This window comes from Vitis riparia, unplaced genomic scaffold (assembly GCF_004353265.1).
Source record: "Vitis riparia cultivar Riparia Gloire de Montpellier isolate 1030 unplaced genomic scaffold, EGFV_Vit.rip_1.0 scaffold720_pilon_pilon, whole genome shotgun sequence".
Taxonomy (NCBI): domain Eukaryota; kingdom Viridiplantae; phylum Streptophyta; class Magnoliopsida; order Vitales; family Vitaceae; genus Vitis; species Vitis riparia.
The window spans coordinates 95,718-113,240 of NW_023269750.1; the positions used below are offsets into that span (position 1 = coordinate 95,718).

The window sequence follows — 17,523 nt, forward strand, 5'->3', positions numbered from 1 at the left end:
ATGGATGCATCCGAAAACCATATGAAGGTAAAACAAAAAAAGAAACACACTGGTCACACAAATATCCATGAAACCTAGCTCTAGGCTATACAGGCCTTCAATGATCAAACTCAAATCAGCATCAATGTGTCAGTCTCCTCCAGAATGCTCCGAAACATCGACATAGCCTGTTGCTAAACCCTATTCCTAACATTTAGCTTGGTCAGAGGAACAAACACACACAAGGCCTCACACTTGCAAAAGTGAAAACCGAAATGAAAGAATTGATCGAAACCAAAGGGTTGGAAGTAAGGGGATAGATGTGTGGCCCACACGGACAAGTGACATGAAATCACACAGAGGAGGACAATCATGCAACATACAGTCAAGTAAAGTATGAATATACCACTCATGTCCACATACAAGCTATGACAATCAAGATGAATAATGACAAAGACTACATGCTCAAAGATAATCAAGATAATATACGAGCACGAGAATCAACACATCAAGTCGAAAGATATACAAGAAGTGAGTCTCTACATGTGAGGTGAACATAAATATCATGACATGATCAAAGTCACTATGCTAAGATAGGCAAGATAACACAATCAACATGTCGATGTCCCAAATGGATATAACAATGAAGCACGGAAAAATCATTACATTAGAATCCTCAATCCAGATAATCAATCAACATAATCAGCATGTTAATGTCCCAAATGAGTATAATAACCAAGTATGCATCCAATGATATCAAGAGCTATCCACTGATTGACTCATCAAACGCCACATTTTCCTCATCTTAAGTTCAAACTTGACCCTCTAGTCATCCCCAGTGGAGTCTCTATTTTGTGGACCCCGCATTTCTTCTCATGCGCTCCCACTTGATGGTGAACTCACTTTTTATTTGGAAATGATTTATTTATTTAGAAAATGACTTGGATTTGCCACTTATTTTTGTTTTATTTTTAAAAGGAAAACAAAATAAGAAAGAAAAACCTAAGTGTGACTCCTTGTTTGGAAAAGACGGTTCGTGAAAAACCAAATTTGGGTTTGGGGGTCAGGTTACTTATTGGGAAGGTACGGTAAAGACCGTAACACCCCTCTAAATCCCTAAAAACGAGTCTCTACTAATAAAATGAAGCACGTATGACAATTGATTAATTAAACGTGGATACCAAAAGATGATCATACATTGAAGGCGCTCATCTGGTTCTCCAAACTTCCCATTTTTCTCTAGCAATCTCTTCGCTCCTCAGTTGGTTTTCCCCTTCATTTTCTTTATCTCATTTAGCTCTAAAAAATGAAGACCTCTCTCTCACCTGTTCCATTGCTCCCATACCCATCATCCATCATCCCATGTCTAGAACAAATCCCATCTCAACCACCACCATGGCGAGGTGGTGGTGCATTCTCGCCACCTGTCCGTGTAGCTTCTCCCGGCATAACGAGATCCCCCACTCCTTTAAGGTGTTGCCAGCTCTTCTCGGGTGTGAGAAAAAAAATCCCCGGGTTCAAGAGGGGTCTACACCCATCATTTCTTGATTGTCTTCCATAAGTCTACTCCATGACCTTCCTTGCTCTTCTACCCCAAATTCCTTTACTATAGTCCTTTTTCACAAAGCCACCATTTCTATTGTGAACCTCTAACTCCATTTGTTGAGTAGGACTTTGTTGAACATAGACAAATTCCTTATACCAAGACCCTCACTTTTCTTCTCCATGTAGATAATTGACCTATTTACTAGATGAGGCATGCTTTCTAATGATTCCCCTCATCGAAAATCTTTTTGAACCTTCATGAGCTTCAAATTCACTCTTCTTGGAATAATGGACAAGGATATTTTGTAAATTTGTAGACTTGACAAACTATGCTTAATCGCAGTGAGTCTCCCCCCTTTAGAAAGTTATTGTCTCTTCCCAATCACAAGTCCTCTTAGGAGCCTCTCTTCCACCACATTCCACATCGAAGTTGATTTATAAAAAACACTTAAAAGGAGTCCAAAATATGTGGTGGGAACATCACTTCCCTCCAAGCCAACACCAAACTAGCTCTTCCACATTCCTTACTCATCCTATTAGCTTGCTTTTTTGTAAATTAGTTTTTTTTCTCCCTCCCACCTTGAAAGTCGAAACCTAAGATGAAACCCCTTTCACTTATCTTCTTCAAGAGACAACCAAAAACATCCATGATTAGGATGAACAAATTAGAGGAAAAAAAATCTCTCTACCTCAAACACATTTAACTCTAAAAGAAGCCAATGAGAATCCAATTTACAAGGACTAAGAATCTATTAAGACAATTATTTGGAAAAAATTATAACTAGTTGGATTTGATTCCAACAATGATCATAATGACACAAGAAATTAACTTGTAAGTCACTAATTTACATTACATATATTACAAAATATAATTTCTTCTTTTTGGGTTTCTATTTTTTGAGCATACAAATGTTCATTTATTTCACCAAGTTGAGGCTTCCACCACTTGTAAGAATCATCATTGTTCATTTAAATTTTTTATTTTTTAATTTTTGTTAATATTCTAATCATATGTTGTTGGTGATAGAGAGATGGCTGATGTAGTAGCAGGCGCAACAACAGTTGAGGTTTATAAAGATGGAAGAAACTTATTAACTTCTACCAATTCCAAAATTGCCTATGTGAAAGATTTGAAAAACAAAACTATAAAAAGTTAGTACAAGAAGCAAGAAAGCTTTGGGAACTAAATGATGCCATAGAAACAGAAATAAATAGACATAAGATAAGCCCAATCAAAAGAGAATGGATTGTTAAGGTCGAGATGATCAAAAGTGAAGTGGGAGAACTATAAAGTAAATACAATGATTAAAGGAAGCATCTGTGGAGATTAGTTCGCATTTGGCCGCATTCAAATCTTAGCAAAGACATGGCAGAGAAGTGTAAGAAAGTTCAAGGTCTATTGGAAGAGAGAAATCTTAAAAGAGGAATCCTGGTAGCGAAATTAATAGAACCTGTTAGGAAAATATATGCACAGAAGATAGAACACAACCCATCTCCACACAAAGTTGTAGAAGATGTAGTGAGTTTTCAAGAGCATAAGAAAATAAGAATAATAGGAATCTAGGGAACAGTGGGAACTAGGAAAACCACCATAATGCAAAACTTGAATAATCATAAAGATATTGCTAAAATGGTTTATATTGTCATCTGGGTAACCACCTCAAATGAGTGGAGCTTAAAAAAGTTGCAAGGTGCAATCATGTAGCGACCAAAATTGAATATGGAGAGCAATGTTGGCATTGAGGAAAAGGGTGGGAGAATTTCTAAAGAGTTGAAGGGAAAGACGTGTTTGATTCTTCTAGATGAAGTTTGTGACTTTATTGATCTACATGAAGTAATGGGCATCCAAGACCATCAGGAGAGCAAGGTAGTGTTGGCGAGTAGGTTTCGTGATATCTGCAAGGACATGGAAGCTGATGAGCTAATTAATGTCAAACCATTGTCAAATCATGAAGCTTTCAATATGTTCAAGGAAAAAAGTGGGTCGGTCTATTCACTTCTTAGGGATTAAACTAGTAGCTGAGTTGGTGGTTAGAGAGTGTGGGGGATTATCGTTGTTGATAGACAGAGTAGAAAGAACCTTTAGAAAGGATAAAAATGTTTCCCTTTGGAGGGATGGATCGAATAATTTGCGAAAATGGGAGAATACTCAGGGCATGGATGAAGTGCTTGAATTTATGAGGTTTTGTTATGATAACTTAGACAGTGACGCAAAGAAAGGTTGTCTTTTTGTATGGTGCGTTATATCCTGAAGAGTATAAGATTTATATAAATTACTTGCTAGAGTGTTGAATTCTTGCATCCACTTGATAGAACTTGTTGGGTTGGGTTTACCTCTAATGTGGAGGATGGCCCATTTATATCAAACCCAACAAAGCCCATATGATATGGGCATCTTTGTCTTTTGGTATAGGCTTTTTTTGAAAAACCCAAAAAGGATTCACTTCTCGGAATACAGAGTGAGAAGAGTGCAGTTGATGATTTTGAGAGAAAAAGAGAGGAGAAAGAAGAAGAAATTGAAGAGTGTGAATGAGCCATTTTCATTCAAGTAGTAGATTTTTATGATCTATGGTATGTTTAAGCCGAAACTTAGTCGGTTGGTTTATCACTTGTAGCTCTTCATTTTGGATGGTGGGTTTATTGATCGAAGTAGTCTATTCATTCTATAGTCGCCTAAACAAAGTTGGTTGGAAATAGAATTGCTTTGGATCAGTTTTGATAAATTTTCTTGATCTATATTTTTCACCGTTGGATCGTGTTGAAATTTGGAAAGTATCTTTGTATCTTATGTCTCTTTATTCTGGTCGGTTGGATTGTCGATCAAGGTAGTCAACTATAAGCTATAATCATCCAAATAGAGTAGGACGAAAAGGAGAGGAGAACATCTCGGTTCTATGCAGTCTTCATCAAAGAGTGATATCTCTTTGATCCCTAGTCTGTTGAGGTGAAATTTCAATAGGAGGTTTGAAACTCATGGTTCATCAATCTGAACAATTGATCATCGATTGGATTTTTCTAGACAGGTTACTACACCCAAACAGAGCACTAAATTTGTGATCTCTTTTTGTCACTCTTTTATTATTTGGTGCTTATGTTTGTGAAGCCAAGAATTTTTTTTCTTGATGATTGTTGTTGTTGATGGTCCCTAATTAATGTTGGGACAGATTGTGACTCTCACTTTGGTTGATAGTGAAGGCTTTTTGAGTGGACTCTGGTCCTGTGGTTTTTACTCCTCACATTAAGGAGGTTTTCCACGTTAAAAATTCTGGTGCATGCATGGTTTATTTTAATTGTGATATTGTGTTCAACTTTCTCCCAACAAAACTCCCAATAGAAATAGAAGCACTCGTGCAACTTAAGATGCTTGATATTTGGGGAACTAAAATCAATTTACTTCAGATTGGAAGTTTAGTATGATGGAAGTGTTCATGAATATCATTATGGCATGGGAGGTTATACTCAAAACCAATTGGGAAATGTTTCGAGGTTTGTTTCATTGGAAGAGTTTAGTGTTGTTATTGATTCATCCAAGCATGCCTATAACAACGAATAACAATATCAATCCATTATTACAAGGAATAGTATGCCTATATCCTTAGATGTGATAAATCAATCCACTATTACAGGGAATAACAAAAAAAAATTAGAAAGAAAAAGAAAGTACCAAATATATATGTATATGAGTTTTGAAAAACATGAGTTTTGAAACAATATCATATTTTTTTTATCTACTAAACATTTCCCACTTGTATTTCATATTCATTTACATCTTTATAATATTCAAAGGTTTCAATATAAAAATATTCAGAGACATTCCTAAATCATTTTCTATTCAATAAAAGAACCAAGAAAACATCAACATCAAAATCTACACAATAACTCGTAACAAAATGGGATCTCATGGAACTTGAAATAAATTAAAATTTTAACACATTTTCTCATGTGCATGATGAGACATGAAATTCTTCTTGATCATGTACTAAGTTTCAAAATTTATAAATTATCCATTCGGTATCATATTGAACTTGAAATCTGAGCCCTTAACGATGGTTAAATCTAGACCATCAAAAAAAAAAAAAAAAAAACCTATGTATGGACAAATAAGTTCAAGGTAAAAAGAAATGAAATTTAAGACGAAGAAATAACACTTGTGTTTGAAGGAATAAGATCACTACAAGATAGAAAAAAACCTTGAGGCTACTTTTAATTAGGTAGTACCTTTTTTTTTTTTTTTTATGCCTTAGAAAAACCTGTTCAATATATTCTCCTCCTACTCTTCCACCACCACAACAACAAAAAAGCAATATGCAAACCAAATACTATTTCAATAGAGAATTTAACTACCCAAATAGATAAATAACTAGATTTTATCAATGGTAATTGTAACAAATATGGTTCCTAAAACAAAATTTTGCTTAGATATGGAGCTATAATAGCCATTTTAGATTAAAGACGAAAAAGGGGGCTAGAACCCAAAATCAACACTTAGTTTTTTCCAATAATGGGTTCAATTTTCAGTTGATAAGAGAAGAGTGGTTCTTGGACTAACAATTTGCAAAGGAGCTACTCAAACAAGAGTCCTTGAAATCAAACAAGCTTCACTACAATAAGTGCAAAATATCCTTACTTATATCGCTTTTGGAATGAAATATATATATAAAATATTTTAAAAACTTTTGCATTGCATACACTAATTTCATAGAGAATAAATTAAAAAAAAAAAGTTTCTCATGTTTGAATTTTCAAACAAATTTTACTTGAATTATTTGAGAATTGTTTCAAAAATTTTATCAACAGTCACTAAATTTCATTTTGCAAAGTGTTTTGTGTAAATAAAATGAGTTTATTGCATTATATTAGATAATCAATTTTTTTTTTTTTTAAAAAAAAAACTTGAGTGATTAAGGTAAAGTATGTTTTTTTTTACTTAATTCTAAATAAAATTTAAAATTAAATGACGGTTAATAGTGTTAAGTACCAAGTTGTTTGTTTTTTAATATTTTATTTCTATTAAGTACTAAGAAGTAAAGAAAAACATGTCATTAAAAAAATAACCAAATATTTTGATTTTTTCTATTTAATAAAAAAATTAAGAAATAAGTATTAAACTAACAAAATGTTGAGATATTAGGAATGCTTTCCTTATATCATTCAATGTTGAGATATTAGGAATGTTTAGATATTATGAAAGTTGAGATATTAGGAATATTAAAATATTAGGATATTAGTTGTTATTTCCTCATATCATTCTTTCCCATTCTTAGAATGGTGATTAACCTCTATCTATACTCTGTACATGAACGAATGAAAAAACTACCATTTATCAATTTGAAGATGGTATCAGAGTCATGGAACTGAAATCCTGGATATTTTGTCGCTATGGTAGTCCGACAGCGATCAACCATCCTAAGACAAGCCCTAATATTGATAAGTCAACCTTCAAATGCACTCACTGCAATAAGACTGATCCCGCCAATCTGGATATCCCACAATTTCAAAGCAATGACTCTTGGTATGACCAGGAAAATAATGAGGAACCGAGGGTTTGAACCATGAATCTTTAGATCATGTTTAGGTTATCACCACTTTGTTATTAATGATAATAATCGTGATCAACGGAAGAAGGATTCTAAGAAAACCTCGACTGCAACTGTTGCCGAAATAAAAACAGAGGCTAATGTTGCTGAGAAAGCCTCTGCATTGGTAGCCGCTACAGATTATGGTGGTAAGTTTTTAAATACTTCTACACCTATTATTAATAGTGCATGGATAATTGATTTTAGTGCTACAGATCATATGACTTTTGATTCTAGAAGGGTTTCACCCCTTAAACCTTTCTCACAAAAAATTGTTTCCACAGCCAATGGTAACACAACCCTAGTCATTGGGGAAGGATCCTTAACTCTTACTGATACTTTGAATTTGGATTCTATTTTAGTTGTTCCATCTTTATATTACAATCTTTTGTCAGTTTCTCAGATCACTACAGCCTTATCTTGTATTGTCATTTTTTGGCCTGAATTTTGTGTTATTAAGGATATCCAAACAAGACAGACGATTGGTTGTGGTATTAAGCGGGAAAAACTCTATTACTTGGACTTGCAATCAAATGATTCAAATAAGTTGCAACAAACCTTGATGGCAGATAGATCTGAGGGGGAGAAGAAAAAGTCTGAAATTTGGTTGTGGCATCGACGTCTGGGACATGCTTCCTTTGGTTATTTAAAAAAATTATTTCCTAGTTTGTTTGCAAAGAGTGATATTTCTGGTTTTCGTTGTGATATTTGTGAATTGGCTAAAAGCCATCGTGCTTCGTTTCCGTTAATTTTAAATAAAAGTCTGCTTCCTTTTATGGTTATACATTCTGATGTTTGGGGCCCATCCAAAGTCCCAACTTTGAGTGGCTCACGTTGCTTTGTTACTTTTATTGATGATTGTACCAGAATGACCTGGTTATGCTTGATGAAGAGCAAAGATGAAGTGAACTTATTGTTTCAAAATTTTCATAAAATGATTGAAACTCAATACAATGCAAAGGTTCGGGTTCTGCATAGCAATAATGGTAAAGAATATCTGAGTTCTGATCTTCAAAAGTATTTGGAAGGACATGGCATCATTCATCAAACTACTTGTTCTAATACACCCCAACAAAATGGAGTCTTTGAACGAAAAAATCGGCACTTGTTAGAGGTTGTTCGTGCTTCCTTGATAACAGCAAAAATATCGATATCTTATTGGGGAGAAGCAATCACATCTGTCGCATACTTGATCAATCGGGTACCTTCCAGCTCAAATGACTTCCAAACACCTCTCTAAGCTCTTACTAATACCGTAGTTGCCCCAACCGTCACAAATCTACCTCCTTGTGTTTTTGGTTGCGTGGAATTTGTGCATCTACACAAACACCAACGCACCAAGTTAACTTCCTGTGGATTGCAATGTGTGTTTATTGGATATGCATTGCATAAAAAATGATATCGATGTTACCATCCTCCAACTCAACGAATGATTATTACAATGGATGTGGGGTTTCATGAAGATTCGATGTATTTTTCATCTGATTCTGAACTTCAGGGGGAGTACCATAAGGAAATTCAAACTCTCGATTATAATTATCATATTTCTAAGGAGGATGAATCTGGACAATCTGAACTAGTGAACCAGGAAGTGGGTGAATTGGATATGAGTGGTACAACTCTAGAACCAAGTAGTAATGACCACCCAAAAGCTGAAGAAGTGATAGAAGATGGGAAAGACGGTACAATTAAACGATTTGAACAATTTTGGTCCGAAGATGCCTTCATTGAAATACCAAACCAATCATCGTCTACTGAGGGTGTTCTTAATTTGGAACCTGATCCATTCACGAAACGGTTACCACACCGTCATAATAGAGGTATTCCTAAACCCACTTATGAACCTGAATTGTCTACCAAAGTCAAATATCCCATGAGCAATTATGTGTCTAACCATCGTTTGTCTGAATCAAATAAGTCATTTGTATATCAATTATCTACTGTAGCTATTCCTAATAGTGTGCAGGAAGCCTTAGCTGATCCAAGGTGGAAAGCAACCATGAATGAAGAGATGAAATCATTGCAGAAGAATGAAACATGGGAACTTGTAGAATGTCCACCAGGAAAGAAGCTAGTTGGGTGTCGTTGGATCTATACTGTGAAGTACAAGGTAAATAGTAGTATTGAACGATTTAAAGTAAGACTGATAGCAAAAGGGTATACTCAAACTTATGGAATTGACTACACAAAGACATTTGCACTTGTAGCTAAGATCAACACAGTTCGAGTATTACTGTCTTTAGCTACAAACCTGAATTGGCCATTACAATAGTTCGATGTGAAAAATGCCTTTTTGCATGGCGAGTTATCTGAAGAAGTATATATGGATTTTCCACCAGGATGTATGGTGTCAGAAAAGTTAGAAGGTGTGCAAATTGAAGAAGTCATTGTATGGGTTGAAGCAATCCCCGAGAGCATGGTTTGGAAGGTTCACAAAGTCAATGAGAGCTTTTGGCTATCGTCAAAGTAACTCATATCACACTTTGTTCCTGAAAAAACAACATGGTAAGATTACGACACTCATCGTATATGTGGATGACACGATAATTATAGGAAATGATCTTGAAGAAAGAAAAGCTCTGCAGAATTATCTATCTAGAGAGTTCGAAATGAAAGATCTAGGTCATCTGAAATACTTTCTTGGGATTGAAGTTTCTTGATCAAGTGAAGGAATTTTTCTATCTTAAAGAAAGTATGCCTTAGATCTTTTACAGGAGACTGGAATGTCAGGATGTCAACTTGTTAATACACTAATAAAAGAAGGTCTGAAATTGTGTGTTGAGCCTAGTCAAGTATCAACCGATAAGGGAAGATACCAAAGACTTGTGGGGAGATTAATGTACTTAGCTTATACAAGACCAGATCTTGCTTATGCATTGAATGTAGTGAGTCAATACATGCATAATCCTGGAGAGGAAAATATGAATGCAGTCATGCGTATTTTAAGGTATTTGAAGAATGCTCCTGGGAAGAGAATTTTGTTTGCTAAAAATGTTGATCATCAGAGTATAGAAGTATATACTGATGCTGATTGAGTCGGTGCAGTGGATGATAGGCGATCTATATTTGGTTATTTTACCTTTGTAAGTGGTAATCTTGTGACATGGAAAAGTAAGAAACAAAATGTCGTCGCTCGTTCAAGTGCAGAAGCAGAATTTAGAGGTATGGCTCTAGGACTTTGTGAGGCATTATGGCTAAGACTCCTCTTACAGGATTTAAGTTACCTATCTAGGCAACCAATCTGATTGTTTTGTGACAATAAAGCCGCATGTGACATTGCTCATAATCCAGTACAACATGATTGTACAAAGCATGTCGAGGTGGATAGATTCTTCATTAAGGAAAAGTTGGATGATAAGATTGTGGAATTGCCTAAGATTCAATCAGAAGATCAATTGGCCGATATCCTCACCAAAATTGTCTCAAGTCAAGTGTTCTCAAAATTTTTAGACAAGTTGGGCATGTGTGACATCTATACACCAACTTGAGGGGGAGTGTTGAGATATTAGGAATGTTTAGATATTAGGAAAGTTAAGATATTAGGAATATTGAGATATTAGGATATTAGTTATTATTTCCTTATATCATTCTTTCCTTGTATTATTCTTTCCCATTCTTAGAATGGTTACCCTCTATATATACTCTGTATATGAACGAATGAAAGAATGAATGAAAAAACTACCATTTATCAATTTGAAGACAAAAAGTAAAAAGACAAACAATCTAAAATTTGAAAGTAAATTACTTTCAACAAAAAAAAAAAAAACAAACAAACAATACCTAAGATTTGAATACCCAAGGTTGAGAAGTCTACCCACACCTCTCTTTCTCTCTCTCTTTATTTCACTCTCTAGATAACAACCATGAAATTTAGCAAAAGATGAATTTTTCTTTTGGACCATTAACACCCTTATCCTCAAAACAACTTTTCCTTTTTGAAACATGTTCTCAACTAAAGAACAGTTTTTTAGAAGCATTTACCCAATTTTTATTTTTTTCTTATAAAAGCAATTTTTTTTAACAATTTATACTAAAATTAGTTTATTTTTTAGAATCCATTTCAACTCTTTTGAGATTTTTTTTTATATATATAAAATATTTTGAGAAAGAATCCAAAATATAAAAATATTTTAGAAACTTCTATATTTTGCCAAAGTGGAAAATATGCTAATACTAATAAAGAACAACAGGCTAAGAAAATTATTTTTTATATTTAAGTTTTCAAACCAATTTTTATTTTTAAAAATAATCAAGGACCATTTTAAAAAATGTTGTGAAACAAATCCATAATTTCATTTATGAAGTGCCACATTGTGTTTGAATATACAATTAATTTTAGGAAAATTCTATGGTGCTGAGGGAGGTACCATACCTCAGATTTTTTGTAGCCGTTGGATGAAAGATATTAAATCTCAGCCATTCAAAAGAAAAAGAAAAAATGAAAAAAGAAAAACCGGCTACCTGTTCTTTCCCCCTCTCAGCCCATTTTCCCGTTTGTTCCCTCTCTTCCCTCATTTTATACCTGTTCTTTCCCCCTCTCAGCCCCTCTTTTCCTGTTTTTCCCTCTCTTCTCCTCCATAGCCGAGCGTCTTCTCCTCCATAGCTGAGCGTCTTCTCCTCCATGGTTGGCTATGTCTCGTGCTCTCATCTCCACACTTCTCCATAGGTCCATGGTTGGCTGTGTCTCGTGCTCTCATCTCCACACTCCTCCATAGGCGGCCGTCTTGTCCTCCATAGTCGGTTGTGTCCCCGTGCTCTGATCTCCACTCATCCTCGACAGCCGGGTCGAGTTTCCTCTTTTTTCCTCTCTTCATTCAAGGAGTGTCCAGTGCCAAATTTATCACCAGCCCGCCTCCACAATCACAACCCTCTCTCAATCTTCACTCACAATCTCATCATCTTCCAAAACCCACCTCAAACAACTCTAGAATAACCTTAAAACCAACCTAAAAACCAGAGTCTACTCCAGAAAAAAAAAAAAAAAATCCTATCTTCGGAAGAAACGTAAGAGGCAAATGCGAGACAATGAAGAAATGGGGGAAAGAAAGCACTAAAGAAGGAGATAGAGACCCCTCTCACCATTAATCTTCAGTCGAGTTTCTGTTTTCTCCCTTTTTTACCGAGTTTCCCGATATTTTCCTCTATTTTCCTCTCTTCTCCATACTCGGCTCTTCTCCAGGTACTTGTGTTTTCAGCTCATCTCCATCGGTTGTTATTTTCAGGTGCTTTAAGTTGTTTTTGTGTATTGTTGGATGTTTTTGTGTTATTGGGTGTTTTCGAGTGAGATATTGTAACTGTTTCGGGGGACATCTTTTCGAGTTCTGGCTTTTTAGTATCCCCTCTGATTATGTCCATATTTAGGTTTCATATTTGGGGTTTTTTCGGGTTTTGAAGTAAAGAGTACGATATCCCTGCTCCCCCCCCCCCCCCCCCCTCCTCCTATCCATAACCCTTGTATTTTGTTCATATTTTATATTTTGTTTAAGGGGTGTTTTCGGCTTTTAAATTTCGTGGTTTGAAGACCCGAATTGAAGACATAGCCGGAAGAAGAAGAAGAAGACATGTAGTCCTAAGAGAAAGAAAGCTAAAAAGGACACAATTTGTTGTTAATCGAAAGGCGATTGTGTCGTACTTATTTGCCGAGTTCTATATCAAGGAAAAAAAATGTGAGTATTGATAATGTGTTTTACAATATTGTAGCCATTATATTTCATGTTTTTTGTGAGATTTATGGATTGATGACATTAATGAAAATAATGTGGTTAGATCCATAATTGGAGATTGAAAATAATTGATATGCTAATTTTGTGACCATTTAAAATGTACATAGATTTAGGGAGGATTTTGTAGTGGTAGTGAAAGTATGTTTGATTTATTATATCCGAAATCATATTATAAAAATTGACTTAAATGATTTGATTTAATTTTTAGGAGCGAACGCGATGGTCTTGAAGTTGTTAGAAATCTAAAGAGGCCTATTGGCGCTTGGATACATTACTAGTAAGGGAAAATAGAAATATGTAAAATAATATGTTTTTTAATGTAATTTTTGTGGTTGTTATAGTTAAATTTGTTTGAAATTGTTTTGTAGTAACGATCAATTAGCCATGATGAAAGAGAAGGATAAAGGAGTGAAGATAAACGATGATGTAAGGAGTAATATTGCTATGTCTAATATAATTACATTTTAAAAATAGAATTTAAATTATGTGACCAATTAATGTAGTTGAGGAAAAAATTGGGCAAGAAGTGGAATGCACTTTCAAAAGCAGAAAAAGAAAATTTCATGGCAAAGTCCAAAGAAAGTTCAAAACAATATTCACTTCAAAAGGGTGTGGTTCCAAAGGTAATTTTTTTTTGTAATGAATATTTAATTTCTTTACTTATGTATTTGTTGGAAATTATATTAATGTAAACATGTTTGATGTTTGTGTATCTTTTCAGTTATATCTTCAGACTCGATGCTCTCCCGAGCGAGTGATTAGAGTGATTGAAAAATTAGAACCAAAGCAAAAGGCAGCCATAGAAGAAATAGGATTTGGTAGCCTCTTGCAACTTCGATGTAGGAAAATTGATCATGGGTTATGTCTTTGGTTGATAAATAGTTTTAATCCGAACACTTATATCTTAAAGTTGTATAATACTTGTATCAAATTATCCCCCATTGATGTTGAATTTATTATGGGATTGAGGGCAAGAGGGTTCAAGATTGGCTTGAACAAAGATGTTAGCCATAAGAATGATTTATGTAAAAAATATTGTGATAAAAAAGGGCGATTTCCATTAGTGATGTTAGAAAATCAAATTAGGGAGGAGAAAGAGGGTGGAAACGATTTTAAAGTTCGTTTTGTATTATTTGTGTTGGGTGCATTATTGTGCCCAACAATGAAGCTTTTTGTGAATCGTTCCTTCTTACATCTTGTGGAAGACATCGATTCAATAAAGAAGATGAATTGGGCAGAATTTGTGTTGTCCTATCTTGTGCACGGGATTGAAGAGTTTAAGAAGAAACAACAAAGTGGGGTTTGCGGTTGCATATTGTTTTTAATGGTAATGTCCTTGTAATTAATTTACATCATAGTGAAATACGATTTTGTTTTAATATAATTTATGAACTAACTATATATCTATGTCAAATATACTCGTAGTTATTCTACCACGGGCATATATCGTTTGAAGAGAAATTTCTACCGCTATATACTCGACCTTCTCCTCGGATTACTGCTTGGGGAGATGATGAAGTATTGGACAGGAAACGAAGATTGAAAAAACTTGGTGGATATGCAAATGAGAATGTAAGTTATAGTTTTGAAAGTCGTTTACTATTGATTTAAGTTTTTAGTGATTTAAAATCTGATATGTATTATATTTTGATGAATATATTGTAGCTCAAAATATGGGTGATAGAAAATGAGATAAGGGATTGCGTTGATGGAAATGCAACGACAATGGCGAGTGAGAATGAGGACAATGAGAAATTTGTAATCAATCTAAACAAAGATGTTATTAAACGAGTAAGTGTTTTACAATATTCATCGTGACTATCTATATTAGCATTGAACCTTTGTATTATGATGTTATTAATCACGTTCGTATATATCACTAGGTTAATGGTGGGAACTTAATGGAGATGGATAAAACCTTTCAACAATTAAAGACACATCTAATTGATATGGCTTATGGTGCAAGTAGTAGTAGTTGTGATCAAATTTTGGCTAAATTTGAGGAGAATTATACTACACTGAAAGGTCTCTTCCTTAGGTCAAGCGGAAAACCTTTGAGAATGCACGAGGAAGGAATGAAGAATGACATTCTCTCATGCGAGAGAAGTTTGGAAGATACGAACAATATGAATGTGAATGAACATTATCTTCACACTTTGTCAAATGAGAAGTTATGCACTGAGGACTTGAATGAAAAGAATGAAGATGCATGTGCTACATCAATTGAAGTGCATATCATTCCAGACGAAAATCAAAATATTTTACCACTTCCAAGCAAAAGGAGTAGAAGAGATTATGGAAAGGTATGTATCATATAAAAGAAAAAATTATTTTCTTTACAACTACTTAACCATTACATAGTAAATAGATGTATATTAATGGCATTTTCCATATTAGGAACCATTACGAGCACTATGTGGTTATCCTAATCATGTCATGAAAACACGTACATCAAGGGATAGGAAACCAAGTAAATTCAAGGTCTCCCCGTTTGTACACGATTTAAGGAAGATGGTAAAACACGAAGCATCAGAGGTATAATCCAAATAGTTTAATATCATTGTTCTTATTTTTGATAATTAACATATATAGTTAATAATTATGTCTTGTTTTCGATTTAGTCAATCCCCATGTCCATTCGTGAAGACGTGGTGGATACTCAATCATTCAATGTACTTCAATCTCTTGTCGCTGATTATGTTTTCAATAGAGCATTGTCAAAAAGGTTTGTCGTGTCTAGAACATTCATAGATGTGTTGTTACAATTTTAGCCTTCATATGCTTCCAATTTATTCAAGTTTGTTTGAACATATTATTATTTTAGTGAGGTTCTTGTTGACTTTGGTCATGAACATGGAGTTCGTGGAGATTTTCACTGCTTACGTCCTAGACAAAATTTGATGGATGTTGTAAGTACCTACTTCATTTATATCAAATGCATGCTATATTAGTTAAATAAATTTATTGAAGTTATTGTTCAACAACAGGTAATAAATCTAGAAGCCTCAAAGCTAAATTATTTTGAAAGACAATTCATAGGCATACGAAGTATAAGATGCTATCTTCCCACGACATTTTCAGTAAGCTCATATTTCTCTTGTTGTTTACTTACATATTAAGTACAATATACTAATGTTCGTATTATGTTTTCTTATTAGCAAATGATTTTGTGCGGGAGTCCTCATCCTTTTTTCGATAGAAAAACATCCATCGTGAGTAAGTACATTAGCGAATTGGATGATTGCGAGAAGGTTAGTAATTATTTGTAATGTTTAATTGCATATATGCAATTTAGAGTAGATATCGTTTTCACCTATAATATACTATATTTTTTGTGGCCCAAGTCATATATATTGTTTTCCTATCTTTACAGCTATTTATTCCAATGCATGACGATTGCCCTAGTCATTGGTATCTGTGCGTCATTGACTTCAAAGACTTTGATATCCAAATTTTGGATTCATTACGATCGAAGAGTCGGGACGAGTTCCGGTTTAAGAGTGTGAAAAAAGTGGTATGCTTTCTCCTTTTTGTTTTCCTTTTTATTTGGTTTTTTTTTCTCTTCTATATTTATTAACCACTTTCAAAATAAATTAGGTTGAATTTTGTCAAACGTTCTTCAAACTGTATGACATAGGGAAAGATGTCTTCCAATTCTCCATTGATTGGGCTCCTTCGATTCCGACCCAAGATAATGGGTTAGTATGAATACATAACTCACATTAATATTCTTTTTTCTGATGTATAATTAGACAACCATTCAATAAGTTGTTTTGCTTTTCTTTTCTCTTTCTTAGGTGGGACTGTGGAGTGCATGTCATTAGACATATGCAGAGATTCAAAAATGGTGATTCGATGACGAGATCCGACTTTTGTAATTCCGTTAAAATACGTCGAGAAATAGCATGTGATTTAGTTTTACACGAGGGAAATAGAGAAAAACAAACCATTGTGGCTATTGTTTGTACAAAGACGTCGACACGAGCAATGAAAAAATTATTATTATGATATTTGTTATTTTTCTAATATTTATCATTTCCATCTCCACATATGGTCATGTTTATTGGGAAGTTGTGAGATTCGATGACCATACATTATTAATGATTAAGTCCATTTTATTTGAATATCCAAATACTCTTCTTTCAATATGGTAGGCAAAATGAAATTGTAATATATTGGTATCATTCATGTTCGACATGTGTGAATTTGTACGATCTTTAACCTAATCAGATTTGTAAATATTCATTTGTCTATGCTAAAAATATATAGTTAGTACATTAGTAGACCGGTTGATGAATGACATCTATGCTAAAAATATTCATTTATCTATGGATGCAGTGTGAACTCATTCAGGATTTGTCCCAACCACCTCAAACAATTTTGGATGCAGAATGACCCGGTGTCGGCGTTCAATTGAGTGATTGAAGATTTTTCTAAAGGGAGTAAGCAATTTTTAGAGTTGTGGAAAGCGGTTGATCAATGAAGAAATTGTCTCAATCGGTTGACGAATGATTTGACCAGTGGGAACCGGTTGACAAATATAGCAAACAGGTTGACGGATTTTCTCAATGGGTTGATGGTTTTTTAACCAGTTGTTTTAACTAAATGAAACCGGTCGACCAAACCGGTCGACCACATGTACCAAACGGATGAGTCAATTTCCACCAGTGTCAACCGGTTGAGGAATTGTCTCAACCGGT

General features: G+C 34.4%; 1 protein-coding gene and 2 long non-coding RNA genes across 4 annotated transcripts; all 3 read left to right on the forward strand.

Moving 5' to 3' along the window:
* The first annotated feature begins 13,933 nt into the window (after positions 1-13,933).
* Positions 13,934-14,641, forward strand: LOC117910349. Its single transcript, XM_034824426.1, has 3 exons — positions 13,934-14,150; positions 14,249-14,395; positions 14,489-14,641. The coding sequence occupies exons 1-3, from the start codon at positions 13,986-13,988 to the stop codon at positions 14,639-14,641; spliced, it is 465 nt and encodes a 154-aa protein (XP_034680317.1). The 5' UTR covers positions 13,934-13,985.
* An 817-nt stretch (positions 14,642-15,458) lies between these two features.
* LOC117910352 lies at positions 15,459-16,230 on the forward strand. Of its 2 annotated transcripts, none has more exons than XR_004650656.1 (3): positions 15,459-15,732; positions 15,982-16,074; positions 16,197-16,230. It is a non-coding gene; the product is annotated as an uncharacterized LOC117910352 (long non-coding RNA). The 2 variants fall into 2 exon arrangements; XR_004650655.1 differs by lacking the exon at positions 15,459-15,732 and adding an exon at positions 15,865-15,903.
* Positions 16,226-16,851, forward strand: LOC117910351. Its single transcript, XR_004650654.1, has 3 exons — positions 16,226-16,337; positions 16,421-16,521; positions 16,621-16,851. It is a non-coding gene; the product is annotated as an uncharacterized LOC117910351 (long non-coding RNA).
* Positions 16,852-17,523: the final 672 nt, after the last annotated feature.